Source organism: Macaca thibetana, chromosome 3, assembly GCF_024542745.1.
Source record: "Macaca thibetana thibetana isolate TM-01 chromosome 3, ASM2454274v1, whole genome shotgun sequence".
Lineage (NCBI taxonomy): Eukaryota > Metazoa > Chordata > Mammalia > Primates > Cercopithecidae > Macaca > Macaca thibetana.
Window position 1 is genome coordinate 123199740 of NC_065580.1, and position 24657 is coordinate 123224396.

At 39.6% G+C, this 24657-nt stretch overlaps 1 protein-coding gene across 1 annotated transcript; it reads left to right on the top strand.

The window, feature by feature from the left end:
• Nucleotides 1-294: 294 nt before the first annotated feature.
• POM121L12 (POM121 transmembrane nucleoporin like 12) lies at nt 295-23957 on the top strand. The gene is made up of 2 exons (XM_050784837.1): nt 295-363; nt 22588-23957. The coding sequence occupies exons 1-2, from the start codon at nt 295-297 to the stop codon at nt 23593-23595; spliced, it is 1077 nt and encodes a 358-aa protein (XP_050640794.1). The 3' UTR covers nt 23596-23957.
• Nucleotides 23958-24657: the final 700 nt, after the last annotated feature.

The following is a 24657-nucleotide window of genomic DNA, read 5'->3' on the forward strand; positions in this document are numbered from 1 at the left end:
AAATAGAAACTCTGGAGGGGCAAGCAAGCAACCATGGTGAGTGAGGGCTCTGGCATCTGGTGTGGTGATCTGGTTTCAGTTCTTTGATACTTTTTAGGAGAGGCCTGAAGGTCATTTCCTGAGGAAGGAACTCAGATAAAACAAATGTAAGTTTCAAGCTTTAACAGCAGGAGGGTCTCTGCAGGTTGTACAGGTTTGTTACATAGGTAAACATGTGCCATGGTGGTCATGGCAGTGGTGGCCTAGCTGGAGTAGCCACTGTCATGATGCTGGCTGCAGTGGAGGATGCGTGCCATGGGCTATGTTCTCCATGGAGCCAGAGGGAGCAGAGAACAGGTGGCAGCTGATCCCCTTTCTGAATTGGTGAGTTGGGAGACCCAGCCTCCCAGATGCAGCAGCAGCTGTCTAGCTGTGGCTGCAACCGGGAATCTCTGCACTCTTGGAGACCCGGGAAGTCCTCCTGTCCCACAGGCTCAGAAGTGCCCGCTCCTGCTGCCTGACCTCTCCCTGCTCCGGTGCCTAGTCTGATTTTGGAGCAAAGTTGAGGCCTAGCACAGGTACCTTCATGATCTGCCCAGGCGTGCACACTCTCGGGACAGTGCTGACATGACAGACCCCTGCTCCCTCTGTCCCCCTCTGGACTTTGGGCATTGACAAGCATAGGAGGGAGGCTGAGGTGGGGCTGAGGTCAGCTTGGCGTGAGCCTGAAGGCACCTCTCAGCACCAAGAGCCTGGGCACCATGGACAGCAGCTTGATGGCGGCAGAAGGCAAACAGGGTCCTGGGTGAAAAGAGGCAGGTAACCAGTGAAGCCCAAACCTTTAAAGCAGGAATGGCCTGTAGGCAGCCTGGAGGCTGGGCTGTCAGTTCTGCAGACTGAAGTGAGAACTTATGGTGTTTTTTTCTGGGCCCACCTGTGGCCACCCATGGACCAATCAGCATGCACTTGATCCCCTCTGAATCCCATAAAAATCTGGACTGAGCCAGAATCCTGTAGACAACAGGACAACCTGCTTGCAGATAGGAGCTACCCACTCTGGGTTTCCTCTCTGCTGGGGGTTGTAGAGATGACAGACTGACCTGCCTGCAATAGGATTTACCTACCCTGGGTCTCCTCTTTGCTGAGGGCTGCAGAAACTTTGAGACCACCTGCCTGCAGAAGGAAGCAAACCGCTGCAGGTCTCCTCATAATTATGCTGCTCAGTGAAGCTCTTCTCTGCCATGTTCACCCTTCAGTTGTCTGTGTACCTCATTCTTCCTGGATGTGGGACAAGAACTCAGGACCAACCAAAGGGCAGGACTAAAGGAGCTGTAACAGAACAGGGCTGAAACAAGCCCCCAACACTTGCCACATTGTGGGCGACAAGGAGAGAAGAGTTGCAGCCCTTTCAAGAGCCCAGACCTAGAGGCTCCCTGAGCCAGGGCTTTTGCATTCTCTTTGGGGTTTTACAGTTCCTGATGTCTCCAAGTCTCTGGGAGCCACTGCATTCTCCTCGTCCAGATGTGGGTGCCCACAGCAGATGCTACGTGCAGTACATCTGGTCCACCTGCAGCCTTACATGGAGCTAGCCTGTGTGCCAGCATCTGGAACTGCCTGCCCCACTGCGGCAGCCAGTGTGCCTGGCTTTGTGCAGTGGCGGCACCCCATGCTCAGTTACTCACACACCCCTCACTACTCCGCACATGGCTTATCCTTGGCAGGGGTGAGATCTGGGCCAGTAGTTCAAGCCAAGCACAGCCTGTCAGGCCAAGTAGGTGGAATGGACCCAGGAGGCATAAGCAATACTCAGGCAGAAGGCGCCACTGCCACAGTGGTTTCCAGCTGATGAAGTGGGGACCTGTGACAGTAGTTTGCTGTACCAATCAACCCATCACCCAGGTATTAAGCTAAGCATGTATTTGCTATTTTTCTTGATGCTCTTCTTTCCCCTGCCCCCTGACAGGACTCATTGTGTGTTGTTCACCTCCCTGTGTTTTTGTGTTCTCACTGTTCAGCTACCACTCATAAGTGAGAACATGTGGTGTTTGGTTTTTTACTCCTGCATTACTTTGGTGAAGATAATGGCTTCCAGCTCCATCCATCTCACTGCAAAGGACATCATCTCATTCCTTGTTTTGGCTGCATAGTATTCCAGGGAATATATGTACCACAATTTCTTTATCCAGTCCACCATTGATGGGCACCTAGGTTCATTCCATGTCTTTGCTATTGTGTATAGTGCTACAATGAACATATATGTGCTTTTATCTTTATAACAGAAATATTTATATTCCTTTGGGTTTATATCCAGTAATGGGATTGCTAGGTCAAATGGTATTTCTAGTTCTTGATCTTTGAGGAATTGCTACACTGTCTTTCACAATAGTTGAAATAAATTACATTCCCACCAACAATGTAAAAACATTCATCTATTATTTCTTGACTTTTTAATAATCTCCATTCTGACTAGTGAGAGATGGAATGTTGTTGTGGTTTTGATTTGCATTTCTCTAATGATCAGTGATGTTGAGCTTTTCTTCATGTTTCTTGGACACATCTTGATAAGTGTCTGTTCATGTCCTTTGCCCACTTTTTAATGGGGTTATTTGTTTTTTTCTTATAAATTTGTTTATGTTCCTTATAGATTTTTGATATTAAACATTTGTCAGATGGATAAATTGCAAATATTTTCTCCCATTCTGTAGGTTGTCTGATCACTCTGATGATAATTTCTTTTGCTGTGGAGAAGCTCTTTAGTTTAATCAGATTCCACTTGTTAATTTTTGCTTTTGTTGCAATTGCTTTTGACATTTTCATCATGAAGTCTTCACCTGTGCCTATGTCCTGAATGATATTGCCCAGATATTTTATAGGGTTTTTATAGTTTTGGGTTTTACATTTAAGTCTTTATTCCATCTTGAGTTAATTTTTATATAAGGTGTAAGAAAGTAGTCTAGTTTCAATTTTCTGCATATAGCTAGCTGGTTTTCCCAGCACCATTTATTCATAGGAAATCCTTTTCTCATTGCTTATTTTTGTCAGGTTTGTCAAAGATCAGATGGTTGTAAATGCATGGTCTTATTGCTGAGTTATCTATTCTATTCCATTGGTCTGTGTGTCTGTTTTTGTACCAGGCTATTTTGGTTATTGTAGCCTTGTATTATAGTTTGAAGTCAGGTAGTGTAATACCTCTTGAATTTGCTGAAGAGTGTTATGCTTCCAATTATGTGATCAATTTTAGAGTAAATGCCATGTGGAAATGAGAATAATGTATATTCTCTTGTTAGGTGGAAAGTTCTGCAGTTATCTATCAGGTCCACTTGATCCAGAGCTGAATTCAAGTCCTGAATATCTTTGTTAATTTTCTGTCTCAATGATCTGTCTAATTCTTTGACAGTGAGTTGTTAAAATCTCCCACTATTATTGTGTGTGTGAGTCTATGTCTCTTTACAGGTCTCTAAGAATTTGTTTATGAATCTGGGTGTTCCTGTATTTGGTATAAATATACTTAGGATAGTTAGCCCTTCCTGTTGAAATGAACCCTTCATGATTAGATAATGCTCTTCTTTGTCTTTTTTGATCTCTGTTGGTTTGTAGTCTGTTTTGTCAGAAACTAGGATTGCAGCCACTGTTTTTTTTTCTATTTTCCATTTGCTTGGTAAAGTTTCCTCTATCTCTTTATTTTTAGCCTGTCTGTGTTTGCACGTGAGATGGCTCTCTTGAATACAGCATACTGATGGGTCTTGAGTCTTTATCCAGTTTGCCATTCTGTGTATTTTAATTGGGGTGTTTAGCTTATTAGCATTTAAAGTTAACATTGTTGTGTGTGAATTTGATCCTGTCATCATGATGCTAGCTGGTTATTTTGCAGATTTGTTGATGTAGTTGATTAATAGTGTCGTTGGTCTGTGTACTTCAGTGTGTCTTTGTAGTGTCTGGTAATGGTTTTTCCTTCCCATATTTAGTGATTCCTTTGGGAGTTCTTACAAGGAGGCCTGGTGATGACAAATTCTCTCTGCATTTGCCTGTCTGAAAAGGATTTTATTTCTGCTTTGCATATGAAGCTTAGTTTGGCTGGATATGAAATTTTGAATTGGAAATTCTTTTCTTTAAGAATGTTGAATATTGGCCCCCAATCTCTCTGGGATGCTAGGATTTCTGCTGAGAGGTTCACTGTTTATCTAATGAACTTCCCTTTGTAGCTGACCTGGCATTTCTCTGTAGCTGCTCTTAGCCTTATTTCCTTCATTTTTACCTTGGAGAATCTGATGACTAGGTGTCATGGGGTTGATCTTCCTTCTAAAGGAATATCTGATTGAGATTCTCTGTGTGTTCTGAATTTGAATGTTGACCTGTCTTGCTAGGTTGGAGAAGTTGTCCTGCCTTATATCCTGAAGTGTGTTTTCCAACTTGGTTCCATTCTCACCGTCTCTTTTAGGTACTCCAGTCAGTTACAGGTTTGATCTTTCTATGCGATCCCATAGTTTTCAGAGGTTTTGTTTGTTTCTTTTCTTTCTTTTTAAATCTAATCTTGTCTGCCTGCCTTATTTCAGCATGATACTCTTCGAACTCTGACATTCTTTCCTCTGCTAGGTCTATTTGGGTATTGATACTTGTGGTTGCATTGTGAAGTTCTTGTGTTTTTTGGCTCCATCAGATCGTTTATATTTCGCTCTACACTGATTATTCTGGTTACCAGTTCCTGTATTGATTTATCATGGTTCTTAGCTTTTTTGCACTGGGTTAGAACATGCTGCTTTAGCTCAGCAAAGTTTGTTATTACCCACCTTTAGAAGTCTGCTGTTGTCAGTTCATCCATCTCAGTCTCAGTTCAGTTTCTGCCCTTGCTGGAGAGGTGCTGCAATCATTTGGAGGACAAGAGACACTCTGGGTTTTTGAGTTTTCAGCATTTTTGTGTTGATTCTTTATCATCTTTGTGGATTTATCTACCTTTGATCTTTGAGTCTGCTGACTTTTGGATGAGGTTTTTTCTCAGGTCTTTTTTGTTGATGAGGTTATTGTTGCTGCTTTCTGTTTGTTTTTCTTTTAACAATCAGGCCCCTCTTCTGTAGGGCTTCTCTGGTTTGCTGTGGATCCACTCCAGAGCCTGTTCACTTGGGTCTCTCCTACACCTGGAGGTATCACCAGTAGAGGCTGCAGAATGGTGAAGATGGTTGCCTGCTCCTTCCTCCTGGAGCTCCATCCCAGAGGCGCACTGACATGATGCCAGCTGGAACTCTCCTGTATGATGTGTCTGGCAACCCCTGTTTGGAGGTCTTACATAGTCAGGAGGCAAGGGATCAGGGGCCCACTTAAAGAAGGAGGCTGGCTGCCCCTTGGCAGTGCAGGTGTGCTACAATGCGGGGAATCCCTGTCATCTAGACTGCCCAGACTCTTCATAGCCAGCAGGAAGGAAAGACTAAGTCCACTGATCCACAGAAACCACAGCTACCCTTCCCTCCCGGGGCTCCGTTCCAGCCTCTGTTCATAAACTCCTGGCTGGAGTTGATGAAATTACCTCAGGGAGGCCCCACCCAGTGAGGTGGGATGGATCTGGTCTTACCTGATGAAGCAGTCTGGTCATGATCTGCCACAGTCACTGTGTTGTTCTGTTGGAACTCCTCTTGGGCCCTATAATTTTTAAAATGAATAAAACATGGACCCTGAGCATGCTAGCCAGTGAGAAGGGAAAAAATAGTATAAGATACAGTAGGAGAAAAAGAGTATTGTAACATCTGCCCTGGTTCTCAGGCTGTGACTATGAGAATAGAACTCATGGGGAGCCCTGGGCAATTGAGTAATAGAGAAAAAAAAATAAATAAAATAATTTTTAAAAAATTCAGGAAAGAGACACATTAGTTTTTTTCTAAGATTTATATAGCATGTTTTTCAGAATATATGTCTATAAATTTTAACCTTATTACTTTTCTTGTACCTAACCAATTAGTGGTAACTTAATCCTGCTGAATGTGTGCCTGTGTGTATGGGGCGGTAGGAAGCAGGGGACGCTGAGGAATTGAAAATTTCCTCTCTATAGAAAGTAACTAGATGCAATCTACTTTAAACTGAAACAGTTCCTGTTTAGTAAGCAAAAATGTCTCCACTTAAGGTAAATAACCCAAACCAGTTGGGAGGTAGAAGCAGTTCATATTTGTTCTATCCGTTTCGAGAAAGATTCCATTAGGTGGCTGAAAATTTAGGATAAGATTTATTTCTCAGAGAAAATAGACAATAAGGACATTGGGAGTCAGGGCTTGAGAAAAGCAAATACATGCTCAAGCATAACAAGCTATGAGGTCATATGCTTTCAATATGATTTGTATCTTGTTCAGAAATGGTATGGGAACTGTAGTTGCTTTTTGTTTTGCTTCTTTTGTTTTTTGTAATTTTTTTTTTTACTTAATGCACTCTGTGTACCTTTACAGGTTGCCTTGTTTTGTATCTTAATCATAAAAGACCTTTTGTACTATGTATCCCTGATCATTAAATGTGTTTACTGATTTATTATTTTCTCAGGATTTCATTAATCTCTCACTGACTCAGTTCATTAATGAAGATGTGAAATTAGATTTTAATATGTGCTTTTCCTGGCAGCAGCTCCGTGTAGAGCAATGTGTGATGACTTGGTAATAACATTTAATTTTTTGCCCCTATTACAGTTTGTGTATCTAAATCAATTTAAATTAATGTCATAATATTAATATTTCATGAAATAATGTATTAAACTGTGTACTCAGATGCCTAAATACTGCATCTCCTGCTGTTGAATCATGCATTAATTTGGGCAATTCCACTTCCAAATATCAATTTGCAAATGTGTGGTATTTCCTTAAGAATTGGCTTTGAATAAGTTCTTACTTCTTTGATCTTTACTGGTTTTGAATATAATGTAAATTCCATGCATTCCAGTCAGTAGGTGGACCTCAGAAGCAGATCACTAAAACCATTGCCCTTCTCAGATCTTTCTTAGACAGCCTTCTGTGCCAATCAGAACACAGCCTATTGCCTGGCATGGATTTTATTATCAATGGCCCTCTCCTTGTCCCATCCAGCAAGGTTCAAAATCCATTAGACTGATAACATTGTCTGTTTATCATTGCTATGTTGTTGGTTTTTTTTTTAAAGGAATCATATCATAACTTTCTTATAGCTTAAGAAAGTTCCATTTTATGAAGGTAAAACTTTCACTCAGTGGCATTTGCAGTTTAACAAGTGCTTTCTCTTCAATGTTTTCGTTTGGCCCTACAGTGAATATCAAAGCCATGTGCAAACTGGAAAATTTAATGCAGATACCATTTAAGATTGGTGTTATCCCCACTTAATTATAAAATCTGAGTTTAAAAATGTGACTCTTACAACATGAAATAATGACAGGAGATACCATTTGACTCTGAAATCTCTGACCATGTCTCAGAATTCTTTCATGCTTGGAACATTGAATCAAATTCCAAACATCTTGGTCTCATTGCTGACATAAACAGAATCCTGAAGCAAAACTTATTCCTTCCTTGATACTTTCAGCTTCCTTTCTTTCTTTTCTTTTCTTTCTCTCTCTCCCTCCCCTCCCCTCCCCTCCCCTCCCCTCCCCTTCCCTCTTTTCTTTTTTCCTTTCATCTCCCTCTATCACCAAGCTGCAGTGCAGTGCCATGATCTTGGCTCACTGCAGTCTCCGCCTCCTGGGTTCAAGTGATTCTCCTGCCTCAGCCTCCCAAGTAGCTGGGACTCCAGGCGTGCACCACCATGCCTGGCTAACTTTTTTGTATTTTTAGTAGAGACGGGGTTTCACCGTATTGGCCAGGATGGTCTTGATCTCCTGACCTCATTATCCGCCCACCTCGGCTTCCCAAAGTGCTCGGATTACAGGCATGAGCCAGCACGCCCGGCCAGCTTTCACTATTTTGTATGTCCCCTATTTAAGTAAAAAAAAAAAAAAAAAAAAAAATTATAACTTATCCAACTGACCCAAGCCAAGAATGTAAGCCTTCTCTTTGACTGTTTCATCTCTTATCTCGTCCTCCATCCTGTGCAATCTACTATAAGGTTAAGCTTATCTTTTTTTCTTCTTTCCAACTTTTATTTTAGGTTCAAGAGGTACATGTGAAAGTTAATGACATGGGTAAATTGTGTGTCGTAGGGGTTATCTTATCTCTTAAGTCTAGTCACTTAGCACCATCCCCACCATTACCTGCACAGTTTATTTGGTTGTATCAGTGAGAGTTCTCCAGAGAAACAGTACCAGTAGTATGTGTAAATGTATAGAAATACATTTACAGAATTGTTTCATGTGATTATGGCGGGTGGCAAGTGCAGAATCTTCAGGATGGGCCAGCCAGTTAGAGACTGAGGAAGAGCTCATATTGGAGCTCAAAGCAAAAGGCAATCTGATGGCAACATTTCCATTACTGGAGTATGTCAATCTTTTGTTCTGTTCAGGCCTTCACCTGATTGGTTAAGGCCCACCCATATTGTAGAGGGCAGTTTTCTTTACTCAAAGTCTACCAACTTAAATGTTAATCTCATCCAAAAGCACCTTCAGAGAAACATCCAGAAGAATCTTTGACCACAGAGCTGGGCACTGTGTCCCAGCCAAATTGACACATAAAATTAGTCATCACATTGGTCATGATCTCATTGGAATAGTTTCATTTGAATAACTCAAATAACCTCACTAAATATTCTCTCCCCTCTCTTTAAAATTTTGATAATAATTCAGAACCACCTTAATTGTCATTTCCTTGAAGAAATCTCTGAACTACTTAGAGGCGATATTATCGCATGTGTTTCCATAGCAATTTGATTGTTCCCTTTAAAGTCATCAATTTTTCTCCCATGTAATTTCTAATTTCCTTGTTTTGCTCTCTCATGATAATTAATACCCAGGAAGGCAGTGTGTTCTCTAATGCATCATTGTAGGCATCACCAATAACTAAGTTTGGATCACAATTTGCATTTGTTCACAAAATTCATTTCTGAATGAAAGAATGAATGATATTCTAAATAATTGCTGGGTGAGAGTTCAAGCATAACACTTAGGACTCTAAAATTAGTGATGTTTACAAATATACCATATTGCCTCTATTTAATTCTATAGAACAAATAAATTAAGGATATCTAGAGCAGAGGTATATGTTTGAAAACAAGATATATTTTATGAGCTAGAGTACATATTCAAACACATATGACCATCTGAAAAAGTATACCTCTGATCAGAAGCAACTTGCATTATTAAGCTATAAAGAGTGGTATGGGCATTTTTAACTATTTTCTTTTCTATTGGTTTTCTGATATTACTTTTAAATTCCTCACATGTGTCGTGTCAGAAAATGTGATCTTAGCCAATCTTAGTTTTATTTTTTCTCCAGTCATTTCTGATTTAAACTCAGTCATTTTATCTAGCATGCCCCTCCACCCTCCCAAGCCACCATATATATTCTTAGGTCTTGGGTAAAATCATGCTATTGGGAGAGAAATTAGGTTTCCAGTTCCAGACAATTGTCAACTCTCATCCAATTCGATTCACCTAATTCCAAGTGACAGCTGGCCCTCAACAAGTCTGCTCATTGTCACTCACTCAGCTCTCCTTAATGTCATCACCGTTTCTGGGCCATCGTTGTTGGTCACTTTTTTTTATCTGTATCATTCTCATCCCAATTAGTTTTTATTGGTCCACAGGCCCCCTCTCACAAATACAATGTATCTAACTTGATATACAAAGTGAAAATCTTTTTTTTTTGAGATGGAGTCTCACTCTGCCTCCAGGCGGCTAGAGTGCAATGGCGCAATCTCTGCTCACTACAAGCTCCGCCTTGGGTTCACACCGTTCTTCTGCCTCAGCCTCCTGAGTAGCTGGGACTACAGGTGCCTGCCACTAGGCCCGGCTAATTTTTTGTATTTTTAGTAGAGACCGGGTTTCACCGTGTTAGCCAGGATGGTCTCCATCTCCTAACCTCGTGATCCACCCACCTTGGCCTCCCAAAGTGCTAGGATTACAAAGTGAAAATCTTAAAAATCAGTGACAAAAGGCACATTGAGTACCAAAAAAAAAAAAAAAAAAAAAATCAATTGAATGGGCTCAGCAATCTGATGCCTGTTTTTGTGAACAAGATTTTATTGGCTGGCTGTTTTTGTGCTGCAAAGGCAGATTTGGGTAGTTGGGGAAGAAACCATTAGACCTGCAAAACCTAAAATATTTACTGTTTATGTCTTTATGAGAGGTGTTGCTAGCTGGACTTCCCAGTCCCAGGGGGACTTAGAGAGCTTTTCTGTCTAGCTAAAGGATTGTAAATACTCCAATCAGCGCTCTGTGTCTAGCTAAAGCTTTGTAAACCCACCAATCAGCACTCTGTCAAAACGGACCAATCAGCACTCTGTAAAATGGACCAATCAGCACTCTGTAAAATGGACCAATCAGCTGTCTGTAAAATGGACCAATCAGCAGGATGTAGGTGGGGCCAAATAAGGCAATAAAAGCAGGCCACTTGTGGCAGCAGCAGTTTTAAAGGGGGGGGCGGGGGGGTGTCTTTCCAAAATAAGAATAAGTTTGTGTTTTCCCTTTTCTAAGTAAGTCTTGATGCTGGGGATTTTTTGGGTTTGTAGGGAGATGATTAGGAGCCGTAACATTCACCACGGAGGTCTGCATTTTAACTTCTGAAGCTAACGAGACCACGAACACGCTTGAAGCAAGAAACTCCGGATACACTTGAATATCTGAAGGAATAAACTTCGGCCGCACTATCTTTAAGAACTGTAACGCTCACCGCGAGTGTCCGCAGCTTCATTCTTGAGGTCAGCCAGACCAAGAACCCAGCAATTCCAGAGACTTTTACACAAAGTTTGCTGACCCCTGAATTAGACTGATAGAATACTTCTCAAGAGAGTAGTAGCAGAAGAAATGGAGCGTTTTTTTTTTTTTTTTTTGGAGACAGAGTCTGATTCTTGCCCAGGCTGGAGTGCAACGGCATGATCTAGGCTCACTGCAGCCTCTGCTTCTTGGGTTCAAGCAACTCTCTTCTGCCTCAGCCTCATGAGTAGCTGGTACTATAGGTATATGTCACCACACCAAGCTATTTTTATTTTTAGTAGAGACAAGGTTTCACCATGTTGGGCAGGCTGGTCTCGAAGTCCTGACCTCAGGTGATCCACTTGCTTAGGCCTCCCACAGTGTTGGGATTACAGGTGTGAGCCACTACGCTTGGCCGGAGGAAAAAGTTTGTGTTCAAGAGAGAGAATGCTGTTTTATGAATTTATGACTGCATAAATTATCTTTGAATAGAACAAGTATAATAAAAGCATTTTTAGATAACAAACAGAAAATTCATTACACACATACATATGCTTGCTAAAATAAGGAGACAAGGATTTATCTAAGAAAACAGAAAAGTAAACCCAGATTGGAATGAACTGAAATAAGCAATGAACTATTAAATAGTAAAAACTGTAAGTACAATTAAGAATTGACTGCATAAGTAACATGATGCATAATTTTTGGTTTTCAATTATAAAGAAAGAAAATACTTGACAATAAAATGTAAGGTGGATGGTAAAGTATTAGCTTTATTCTGGAAAAAGCACTAGAAATGTTGGTTTGCTTAAAATTTATTTTTCTGGTGAAGTAATGTTTAAATTTAAGATTCACCTTGGACAAGGAAAAGTATACTTAAGAACAAGGTGAGGAGAAGTATAATTTTTATTAAAAATGAAAGTATAAGTATATTGCAAATAAATACAAATATATTATCAATAAAATGTGCAAAGAAATCAGTGAATCAGAATAGAAAGCTCAGATATAGATACATACAAATAGAGTAAATTTATCATTAAGCAGCAAAGGCAACTCAGGACAGTCATTTCAACAAGTGATGCTGGAACAACTGGCATCCACTTCCAAGAAAGTGAATCTAACACAAAAATTTCTAAAAGAAAAATTAACAGTCTCAAAATTAACAAATTTACAAAAAGTAAATTACAAAAATTAAAAACAAATTGAATCATAGAACTAAAAGTAAGGCACAATATTGTAAAACTTCTAGTAGATAACATAGGGGAAATTGTAGGTGACCAGTAGGTATGATGCTGACTTTTAAGATACAACACAATAATAATAAGATACAATACAAGCAATAATAATCTCTGAAAGAAAAAAGTTTGATTTTATTCAAATTAAAAACTACTCTGTGAAAAACTGTTAAGAGAATGAAAAGGCAAGTCACAGAGTGGAAGAAAATCTGTGCAAATATAAAATATTAAAAAAACGCTTAAAAGTCTAATTTAAAATTGAGCAAAAGTTCTGAGCACATACTAAAGACCATACACAGATCAAAGGTACACAGATCACAAGCACATGAAAGGATTCTCAAGTCATATTTAATTAGGAATTGGCAAATTGAAACAATGAAGTGCCACTATATGCCTATTAGATTGGATAAAATCCAAAACATGAATACCACCAAATATTGGTGAGGATGGTGAGCAGCAGGATCCCTCATCATGGGTGTAGGAGTGCAGATGACGCAGGTCCTTTAGAAACAGTCTTACCATTCAGCAACCATACTCTTAGGTATTTATACAAATGAGTTGAAAACAGATGTGTCCATGTGAAAACCTGTGAATAAATGTTTATAGTTGCTTTATTCATAATTGCTAAAAATTGGAAGCAACGAAGGTATCCTTCAGTAGGTGAGTAAGCAAAGTGTAGCACACCCATAAAATGTAATATTATTTATTGTTAAAAAGAAGTGAGCAATTAACCCATGGAACACATGGAGGAACCCCAAATGCATAGTGCTGTGTGAAGGAAGCCAGTTTGAAAAGGCTACACTCTGTTTGATTTCAACTAAAAAAGCAAAACTATAGAGAGTAAAAAGATTAGTGGTTGCCAGGGTCTAGGGGCAGGGAGAGATGAAGAATAAGTGGAGCATAGGGAGACTTTAGAGCAGTGAAATTATCTGTATGATTTTTAAATGGTTGATATACAACATTATATATTTGAAAAAACCCATCCTTGTACAACAGAAAGTATGAACCCTGGTGAATACTATGAGCATCAGTTAATAATTTATCAGTATTGGTTCATCAGTTGTCACGAATGTACTGCACTCTTGCAAGATGTTAATAAACGGAGAAATTACATATAGAGAGAGTGCATATGAGAACTCTACCCAACATTACATTTAACTTAAATACATTTAAAACAAGAAAAAATTTTGTGAGAGAGCATTTGAATGACACTATTGGCAATCCGAATTTGAGGGGTAATACATTTTTTATGCAAATAAACAGTATTTACCAAAAACTCACCACATGAAAACTACAGATTAAGTTCTCAACAAAAAAGGAAACAAAATTATAGAACATGTTTCTGCCAACAATACAATAAAATTAGAACTCAATAAAAATGAGACAGCTAAAATAAAAAGAAAAATAACCCATTTTTTAAAGTTTAAAGTCTTTTTTGTTTGTTTGTTTTAAACAGGATCTTACTCTGTCACCTCAGTTGCAGTGCAGTGGCATGATTATAACTCACTGCAGCCTCGAAATCCCAGGCTCAGTGAGTCCTCCTGCCTCAGCCTCCTAAGTTGCTGGGACTACAGGCACATGCTCCTGTACCTCGCTAATTTTTGGATTTTTAGTTTTTAGAGAGACTTGAGTCTCACTTTGTTCCTCAGGTTATGCCAATCATTCTTAAGAGAACAAGAAATGTGATTGACCCTGAGAAACAAAACATGTATTACAGTATATTTTTAACATACTGATACAGACATGTATTAAAAAGTGTAGATTAAAGTGCTCATATCAGGCCGGGCGCAGTGGCTCATGCCTGTAATCCCAGCACTTTGGGAGGCCGAGATGGGCGGATCACGAGGTCAGGAGATCGAGACCATCCTGGCTAACACTGTGAAACCCCGTCTCTACTGAAAATACAAAAAAAAAAAAAAAAAAAAAAAAAAAGGGGGCGGGGGGCGGGCGCCTGTAGTCCCAGCTGCACAGGAGGCTGAGGCAGGAGAATGGCGTGAACCCAGGGGGCGGAGCTTGCAGTGAGTGGAGACCGCGCCACTGCACTCCAGCCTGGGCGACAAAGCTAGACTCCGTCTCAAAAAAAAAAAAAAAAAAAAAAAAAAAAATTGCTCATATCATTAGAGTATAGGAAGACAGGTTCACAATTCAATTTAGAAAGTTAGAAAAGCAATTAAGCAAATATAAAGTTAGAGAAAACAAAAATGCCACAATATGTAAAATATAAAAGATCAAAATCAAATGCAAAGCTTTAGATAACACTTTTAAAATAATATTTTTCAACATTATAAATAGACAAACCATAAATTATTAGAGAATGAAAAATATATCACAATTATGAACTTTAAGATCATGCTAAATGCTGTAATCTGCTTACTTTTATTAAATTTGAAATTATTAAAAAACAGGAGTCTAGAAAGGTATACATTATTAGAATTTATTTATGAGGAATAAAAATATGACTAAGCCTCTATATATTTTTCAAATATGATTCAAATTTTGATATATGCAATGTTTCAGAAAATGGAAAAAGAATGAGAGCTCTCTGGCTTATTTGATTGTGCTAGGGTAACTTCGTCACCAAATCTCGAGGTTTCTGAGTCAATTTTGAGGTTGACTTAAGGATAGTATAAAGGAGAAAACACTCAAGGATAATACAAGAAAGAAAAAACAAAAAGTTGATATTTACTTATAATTTACATGCAAATATTTTTGTTAAAGTATTAATAGTCCAGTGAATTAATTAAAACAATCCAAGGATCAATCTTGTTCTTCAGAAACATGTAAAGATGATTCAGCAGGGGCATATCTGCATTAAGTATGGCCTAGTGTAGGAGTACCACGTAACTCTGCTCAGAGATCAAGATTTCATTCAAAGTGCTCAATAATTTTTGAGATAATTATTTTTTGAACAAAATCAATTTTTTAAAGTTTGATTTCAAGATGTAATTTATCAACAAATTACTGTTTAGAATATATTAATGTATACTTCCTGGTAGATTTTCATAAAATGTATTTGTTGTAAGACACATTTTAATTCACTCAAAACATATTGTAGGAGTTTGGTTGAAACTCAGTATACTATTTTTTTACTTAATGTACTTTCCAGTAATAATTCGAAGTCAAATAGATTTTACAAATACTGTAATTCTAAGTTATAGCTATATTTTATCATTTTTATTTTGAATTAGGAGTCAGACACTTTCACTACATATCTTCCAAAATGTATAAAAATGCCTCTCTTTTTTACATAAATATATAAACATGCTTCTTTCTCTGTTGAAATAACAAAAGTTAACCTGCAAACGTGATTCAAATAATTTATCTGCTAATCAAACTAGTATGGTGATCAAACTAGTATTCTGATGAGCTTGGAAAAAAAGAAAAGTGATTGCATGAAGTTATGTGTTAAATGGAATTATTTTTCCTAATGCATTTGTTCTGGTCAACAAAGGTTGATGTTTCCTAACAAATAACACTGGCCTGAAATTGCTGAATGAATTGTTTTCAGTAAAGAATACAAAATTAAGTATGTAGGCATTCAGGATGACTTGTAAACTGAATCAGCATAGCCGATACCTCCATATTCAGTCACCTATTTAGTTACATTTAGACATAACCATAAACTCATAAAGTTTTGCATGTATTTATTCTTTTGTCTTTGTCATCATTAACCTGATAATGACAAAACACTACCTGGCACAGATTCTTGAACCTTCACATTTTTACATGATCTAATCTGTTAATTTCCATCATCTTTTCAGTAGAGAGCGACTTTATTGATGTAATACTTAGATGTGGTCCAGGAAGACACCATGCTGCGTTCTGAATGGTAGGATTGTTTTCAAATCGAATGAGTCATTCATGAGGATGCTTATTAAAAGCCGGAACAACAAGAAACATGCTTGCTTTGTAAGGGTTAATCTTTCTTGATTTTCATTATTTTTAATACATTTTAGAATAACTTTCCAATTTCATTTGAATCCAAGACTACCTGAAATGTCCTAATAAAAGAAGATCTGGTTGCCAAAGAGAACACGCCATCATGCCAGTTACCTGTGGCGTTCATCCTTCTTAAAAGCTACAAAAATATGTTTCCTACTGTGTCATCCAGTACACCAAAGAGCTTTCCCTGGAAATCACTCTTTCATTATGTCTTTGTAATTACTGTTTCCTGTCTGATAAATCTTATGCAAGCTGTGAGACTTTGAATTATGGATCTGGGAGAGTTACAAGAACATAACTAGATGCAGCTCAGTCAGCTGTGCATGTCGATCCTTGCTTTCCAGGCAGAGCCTGTGCGGCTATCCACTCTGTCATCTGTATTCATTTTCAGTGAGTTGATCAAAATCCTAACTTACAGAACCTTGGGGTGAATTTCTCATTTAACAAGTGTTGAGCATCCATGGCAGGAAAGTTATTGTATACAGCAGCACTCAAGAGACATAATCTTTGCCCTTAAAACTTTCATTTTCGAGAGGAAATAGTGCAGCATAAAAATGTCACCTCTATTTTCATTTTATGGCCTTAAAGTTTTGATTATAGAATTATATCTGAACAGGACTGGAGCAACTACACATTTTGTCTCATATGTATATAACAAAACATTGGAGACGTTGTAGGAGCTCCATCCAGAAAGAATGCAATAACATGAAATTATTCTCTCAAACACTCACCAGAAGTGTAAGTCTAAAAGAAAATTTTCTTACGGAAGCAGAGTTTATTTATGAAGGGTGAAAGCTGAATGATTCCACACTACAGGAAATATTCTGTCAATAAGCATTTGACTGCCAACACATACACCACCTACTGTGTTCTTCAGTGCTGGCTTTATGGTCTGGTAATAGGAGCTTCACTTTGAGTTATATTACATTTTTGAGATTTAATCACCTTATCTAGTAGAAAAGCAGACAGATGTTATTTTCTTGATGAAAGGTGTGGTCTTTTCCAAAAGGAGCATAATTCTCTGAGAGAGCCGACTCGTAGAAAGGGGAACATGGGGGAGAATGGAAGGAAGCAATTGCACACTGGACATATGGACTCAACCAGTGCGGGCTAAATGGCATGTTAGAGTCTGCAAAAGGCTGTGCGCACAGGCTGTGCGCACATGCCAGGCCAGCTAGCCCAGTGCTTCTCTACCAGGCTGACAATCACATCCACTGGAGAGCTCTAAAGATTATTTAAATGAGAATAGCAGGGCACGGGGCACGTCATTCTAACGTGCAATTTTGTTTCTAGACCTGTGCATCCTAAACTTTAAAATGCATGTGAACCACCTGGGAATCTTAGTAAAATGCAGCAGCTGATTTAATTAGTCTCGGTGCCTGAGGTCCTGCATTTTTGACTTACACCCAGGTTATGACCAAAATTGCTGGTACTTTGTCACCTTTTGAGCTGCTAGAAATGCAGAATTTGGGGCCACATGTCAGACCTACTGAATCAATATTGGCATCTTACCACCGCCGGTTGATTTGAATGAACATGAAATATTGTGAAATGGTCCTCAAAAATCTTCACTTTTTTTTCCAAATAAGGAAAACGATATTAAATATAACGTAGATGTCAAATGATATTCTGTTCCTTTAAGATCTAAATTAAATTTGTTCAGTTCCCACAAATTTCAGATCGTAACCAGAAGATAGACAATCCTATAGCAGTGGTTCTCATTGTTTGGTTCCCAGGTAGGCATCATGGCATTACCTGGAAAGATGTTAGAAATGAAGGTTGTTGGGACCAACCCAGACCTAGTAGGCGTGAGTCTCAATAGTTTGTTTAGAAATTCCTCCAGGTGACTGTGGTGCCACATAAGCAAGTTTGAGAATTACTGGCCTATAAAATTATTGTAATACTGTAACCAATTACAATATAGAAGCTAAAATATTTTAAAAGGACACACAAACTGAACTCATATTGACTATAATACTCTTAAAATGAAGTGTGAGAAATTTAAGGAAATAGTATATCGATAGCAGTATTGGAAAATGACATGGGATCATAAGTGGATCAGATATTTTATGGAATTCCCAGATGAGAGAAAAAGAATAGGATGAATTGTTACAAATGTGCATTCATGCATGGGCATATAGGAGAACACACAGGAGTCAATATCACAGTAAAATCTAGAAAAATCTCAGAGTGAACAAATAAAAAGTTGTCGGATGTTTTATGACAAACTTTAGAACAATAAGCATATTTATTCCTAGCTGCAGAACCAGTTGGAATTTTCTTACCAGATCCCTTAAAATAAAGAGAGGAGTTGGGATAGATACATAGGTTCATCTCCTAGATAGACAGGAGTTCAGATAGATTTCTGAAGTTTCTCGTCTAAACAGTAAACGACCTATGAGGACAGAGTGGAGATATATATATATATACACACACACACACACAACACACACACGCACATCAACACACTCATAAACATAATTTTATTACATTTTTAAGGAACACACAAGTCATAGTCATAATGTACCCCTGCTTTGGTTCTCAGACATACTTTTTTTTTTTGATAAATATGGTAGATAAAGGAGCTCAGAAATAACTGAATATCGGTACTTCTTATCTAACACTGACTTCATAACCTCCAAGACAAGCCCTCCCAAATAAGTAATTATATCTATCTCTTTTTCTATTTATCTATCTATCTATCTATCTACCTACCTATCTCATGACCAAAAATTTTAAATTGGATTTTATTAAAATAAAAAAACACATTTTTGCTTTAAAGAAAATGACCAGACAATCCACAGAACAGGAAAAAGTATTTGCAATCCCGCGTATCTCATAAGAAACTTGTAAGCAGAATATTTAATGAACATTTAAACCTCAAAAATAAAAAGACAAATAACTCCATTAAAAATGAATAAAGAATCTGACTAGACATTTCTCCAAGGAAGGGATGCCAATGGCCAGTAAACACATGAAAAGATGTTCCACATCATTAGTCATTAGCAAAATGCAAATCAAAACCACAATGAGATACCACTTCACACAAACTAGAATTGCTAGAATCAAACAGTCAGATAATAATCAGCATTGGTGAGAATGTGGAGAAACTGGAAGTCTCATACATGTGGTGGGAATGTAAATGGTATCCCCAGTATGGAAAACAGTCTGGCAGTTTCTTCAGTGATTAAATATAGTTATCAAATGACCCAGAAGTTTTACTACTCTGTATAATTCAAACATAAATAAAAACATTTATCTACAAAATTTCATACATGAATATTTAGAATATCATTGTTCATAATAGCCCAAATGTCTATCAGCTGACAAAAGGATAAACAAAATATGATATAACCATGAATTGAAGCATATTTCGCATATCAAAAGGAATGAAGTACATGCTGTAACACAGATAACCTTAAAAATAGCATACTAAATGAAAGAAACCAGTCACAAAACAATGCATATTATATAATTCCATTTATATAAAAGTGCACCATATGGAAATCTAGAGACAAGGTGTAGATTAGTGGTTCCTGGGGCTGAGAATGGGGTGGAGAGGTAGGAGGTCATGACTATAGGGTCCAGGGTTTCTTTTTGAAATGATGAAATATTACAATTTACTGGGCTGATAGTTGCCCATATCTGTGAATACACTAAAAGTGATTGAATTGTGCACTTTAAGTGTGTAAATTACATGGTATAAGATTTATCTCAAAGTTGTTTTTAGAGAGTTTACTGACAAATAGTCTTGAATAAAAAATAGATCAGAAGGAAAGAAAACCATGATCAAAATTTAGCACCAAGTTATTGAAAATAATGAAGCTATCAGCTCTACAAACATGAGAAAATGTAAAGATCTCAGAGCTCAGGCAAAACAGAGCAACAGAGGACAGAAAGAGCTAATGTATAGGTAGCAGTGCTCAGGGAAAGAAAATCAGCTTAAAAAATGGAAAACCATGAAACCAGATTTCTCTGGGTAATAAAATAGGATAAATGGCGTATCTTTTCAATAAGAATTCTAGAGTGGTTTAGCACTTTAAGCTATCTGAATGGATAATTTGGTTGACAGGTAAATAATAATTAATTAAAGTGCTAAAAATAAGTTTTAAAAAATTGAGCATTTCTAGAAAATACTTTGTCCAGTATTGTTCAAAAGTATCAAGATCATGGGACATATGAAAAGACAGAGCAAGTCTCACAGACTACAAGAGACTAAAGAGGATTAATTCTTAGAAAAGAAAAGTGAGTTAAAAGAGAAACCAGTGAAATTTAAATACAGTCTGGAGTTTACTTAATAGATGGAACCAATGTTAATTTATTAGTTTTGATAAACATAACATAAGTATTATGTAATTTAGTAACTTTAGGAGAAGGGTATGAAGCAGGGTTTCTCAGTCTCCATAGTGCTCACATTTTTGGGCAGGTCACTCTGTGTTGTGGGAGTGTGTTTCAGCGCTGTAGGCTGTTTAGCAGGGCTACTGGCGACCTCACTTACAGACATTCTCCAATGTCCTCAGATGGGTAGGTGGGGGTGAGAGGGTACAGGTACAGCAAAGTCATCTCTAATTGAAAACTACTGTTCTACCTTAATCTCTAATATTATCTAACCAAAAGAAATCAGTTGTCTCTTAGTGTGTGAGAAGGAAAAGAAACAGACATGTTCAATGTTTATGAAAATAACTTTTTACTCACCTTTGCCTTTGAAGGTATAATTAGACTTGACTACTAACCTATGGCTGCCTGCACTTCACCAGCAGGAAGAATGTGATTTTTTGAAGGGTCTTTAACCAAAAACAAACCAAAATGGCACCCATTGGGTTGTACTTCAAATAGGACATGGAAAACTGTGTAGATACTAAGAAAACATACATTTAAAAAAAATATAGACCCCTCACTGCATTAACTGTCCACTCCAATGATAATACCATCTAAAGAGGCTTTTTAGCTATAAAAATTATTGTCATCTTTATCAAGAAATGAATTATTAAGAAAAAAGTTATAGCATAGGAGATTTGTTTTTAAATTTTATACTGGAGGATTCTTAAGAAATCTGGGGAAATGAAAATGAATGACTGACTGAGCGGAAAGTCCTGGGGCTGTCATCCTGCTGCTCCCCTTGGCTGACAGTGCCTTTGATAATCAGCCCCTTTCTGAACCACAGAACTTTCATGAAGACTTCTTATTAAACATTTTTTTCAGTGTCCTCACCATTCACTTCTTTGTCTCTCAAATCCCGAAAGAAAACCTGTTGTGGATTATTGGCTTTGGTATTTTGTTAGTCTCTACTTTTTGCCCCTATGATTGGACCCACTCAGGTGTTGCCTTCTGCAATGCTCTTGAGAGGCTTTCCAGAGCAGTTTGTCTTACACCTCCTTGAACAGACCTTCAAATGAGATGGCTGTAATCAATTGCCCAATAGCCTTCAGATAATGTTTTTATAAGCAGATCTTTTCACCTGGTAGCTACAGTAGTGAATCATTCTACTCTATATACACATATTAGGAGAAAATGGAAAAAAGAAAAACTACTTTAATGTCTGAAGGGAAGAAATCTATATACGAATGTATAAAAGCTTAAAATTACAGGAGTCTACATAAAATCATCGTCAGTTCTCAAACATAAGTTGTGGTGTACAACCACCATTTCCTTAAAAGGTAAATTGCAGGATGTAACATTAATAACCATTCTAGAAGAATAAAACATGTATCTTGTTTACTAAAACTAGCTGTTTTTCTTAAAAGTATTTCAGTGAGTTATGTTTGTTTTTATGATAATGAAAGAGAGGGTCCTTCTGTCAGTAGTCTATCTGCAGTTTTCTGCAGGTATTATTATACATTCTCTTTCTAAATGTCAAGTATAAAATAGAGCAACATTACTGATGAGGACACAACACCCTACAGAGGCAGAGGAGAACAGTTTGGTGGTTCCCCTTAAACATGGACTAACCACAGACCCAGAAATTCTACTCCCAGCTACATACTACATAGAGGTGAAAATATTTGTCTGCACAAAATCTTGCCCCACCAATGTCTATGACAAAATTCTTCATGATATCCCAAACATTCAGACAACCCAAATGTCCATCAGCTGATGAAAGGCCAAACCGATGTGTTATATCCATGCAATGGAATAGGTTTTTGGACATGAAAAGGAAGGATGTGCAGGTCCCAGCAAGGATGAACCTAGAAATCATCATGCTAAGTGATGTCATAGGAGAGCCCACAGGAGGGAAATCTACAGAGACAGAAAGTGCATTCCTGGTTGTCGCAGCTGGGGAGACCGGTGGATAGGAAGGTGACAGCTACAGGGTACAGAGCTTCTTCCTGAGGTGATGAAATTTTTTTCTCATGTACCGTGCTGATGGGTGCACATGTGTGGCTGTACCATAAAACCCACTGAATTCTACACTTCAACTTGCTGAATTATTTGGTATATGAACGACATCACAAGAAGAGGAGGAAGGAGAGCGGAGGAGGGGAGGGAGAGTGAGGTGGAAGAGGAGCTGAGAGGAGAGGGAGGGGGAGAGGGAGCAGAGAGAAGGGGGAGAGGAAGGGAGGAGGAGAGAACAGCAGACCGTGGTAGCTCCTAGGCCCTTCTCTCCAGAGCGAAACTTGCTGGCTGCACCTGGAAGGAGGCTTATGCCTCCAGTGTCTTCCTGCAGTCTGGGCGTCTGGGCACGTGGCCTGCGCGTGGCGCCATTGTGGGGTGTCCCGTGACCACGCCCCGCGTGCCTTCCAAGCGCCCAGAGGCCAACGGTCCCCCAGCCTTGGGCGCTGCAGCCCGGCCAAGTCCGCAGATGTCAGGAACTTCTGGAAGGCGGGCGAACCCCTGCTGCAAGGCCCCGACGCCCTGGCGGCTCCCATGGGCAGGTCACCCAGCGCGCCCCAGACCGCGCTGTCTCCCCGGGGTCACCAGAGCCCGTGGTCCCCGAGGTCCCCGACTCAGAGCTATATTCAGTACGTCCAGCGGGGGCGCCCGGCGCCCAGCACCCACCTCACCGACGTGCGGCTCAGCCAAGACCCCCACAAGTTCCGGCGGGTGGGCCCCGAGACCTGGAGGCGCCCCGCCCTGCCCGGGGAGACCGCCCTGGGGCGAAACCTCTCCTGCGCCTGGGAGGGTTGCATGAAAAGGGGGCTGTGTCGTGCCCGGAACCCAGGACGGACCTGGAGCCCGATGACCATCAGGATCGCCCCTCCCGAGCGTCAGGAGAGCCCCTGGGGATCCCCAGGACAGCGAGGCCGCCCCGCAAGCCGCCCCGCCGCCCAGGAGCTCCCGGACTTCTGCACCCGGAAGACTCTGCTGAGGGCTCTCAGCCAGTGTCGCAAGGGAAGCGCCAGGTTCGAAGGGCCATTGTGGTTCGAGGTCTTAGACAGCAAGGGCGGCAGATGGAACCTGGAGCCCCGGCCCTCTGCTTTCAAGCCCCTGAGCAAAAATGGAGCGGTTGCTTCCTTCGTGCCCAGGCCAGGGCCTCTGAAGCCGAGCGTCGGCCCCTGGAACCTCAGTGTTTGTGATGATACTTGGCCTTTCGTTCTGGTCCAGCCCGCCCCGTCCGCCATCTGGGACTTCTGGGAGGCGACAACACCTTCCTGTGGCAGCTGCAGTAGGGTCTCCTTCACTCTCCAGGACACCCAGTCTGCTGGCTCCTTTGGCTCCTAAGAATCTGGGCCCTGCTACCCACCTCCGGAGACTTAAGCCCATGTATCTACTTTCACTTGCTCATCCTTGCTGTACCTCGAAAGTGGGGCCCTGACACCAGGTTATCAAACATGCAGCCCCCACACCCCTCATCGGCATATCCCCAGATCTTCCCTCTGTGCTCCCTCCCACCCTAACAGCTGTTGATTTCAGAACAACCTTCGCCCTGCTGGCCCTCTCCTCCCTGCCCTTCTTCCTGCCCTTCCTCTGAAAAGAAGCATTTTGGGAAGGCTTGCTTTTTCTCCATGTCTCCCAGTTTGCATAGTTAAATTGTCCAGTTTGTGTAGTTAAATATTTGATCTTATTAAAAATATTTGTTTGCAGAAACTCTCTCTACATATAATAACAACAATCAAAAAAGCTTTTTATGCCAAAACAAAGGGAAAACTGTGTTCCAGGCAGGGGCAAGGGCAAAGATTCTGTATGGGGAATAATTCCTATTTATTTGAAGTCCAAATATAAGTCCAGTAGAGCTGGAGACCAGTGAGAGAGAAGATATGAGGTTAGAGAAATAGACTGTGATGAAGTACTTACTATAAGGCATGGGGACCAGAGTACCGGGTTTATTCTAAAGCCACGAGTGTTAAGCAGTGCACAGTCTATGATCTGGTTGATATTTTTAAAAACACGATTCTGGCTACAGCAATGGAAATGGAAACCACAGGAGATCAATACAGGATTTCAAGCAATCCATGGGGATGGTTTGGTCTAAGAGGCAAATCGTGCATCTGGAAGGATACAGACAAGTTTGGGGTTGACCTAGAAGATAGTGTGGAACCTACTGATGCCCTAGATGTTAGCACTGGGAAAGGGGAAGGATCCCAACAGTTTTAGCATATCGGCTTAAGAAACTGGATGATGATAGTGTCATTTATTGGGATGGGCACTACCAATAGGAGAAAATATTTGAAGAAATCAAGAGTTTTGTTCAGGGTGTGTTTTCTACAACAACAAAAACACTTGCTATGCTGTGGTCCTGTTAACCGTGCTATTGAAAATAATAATCCTGGAACTCATTGGAGG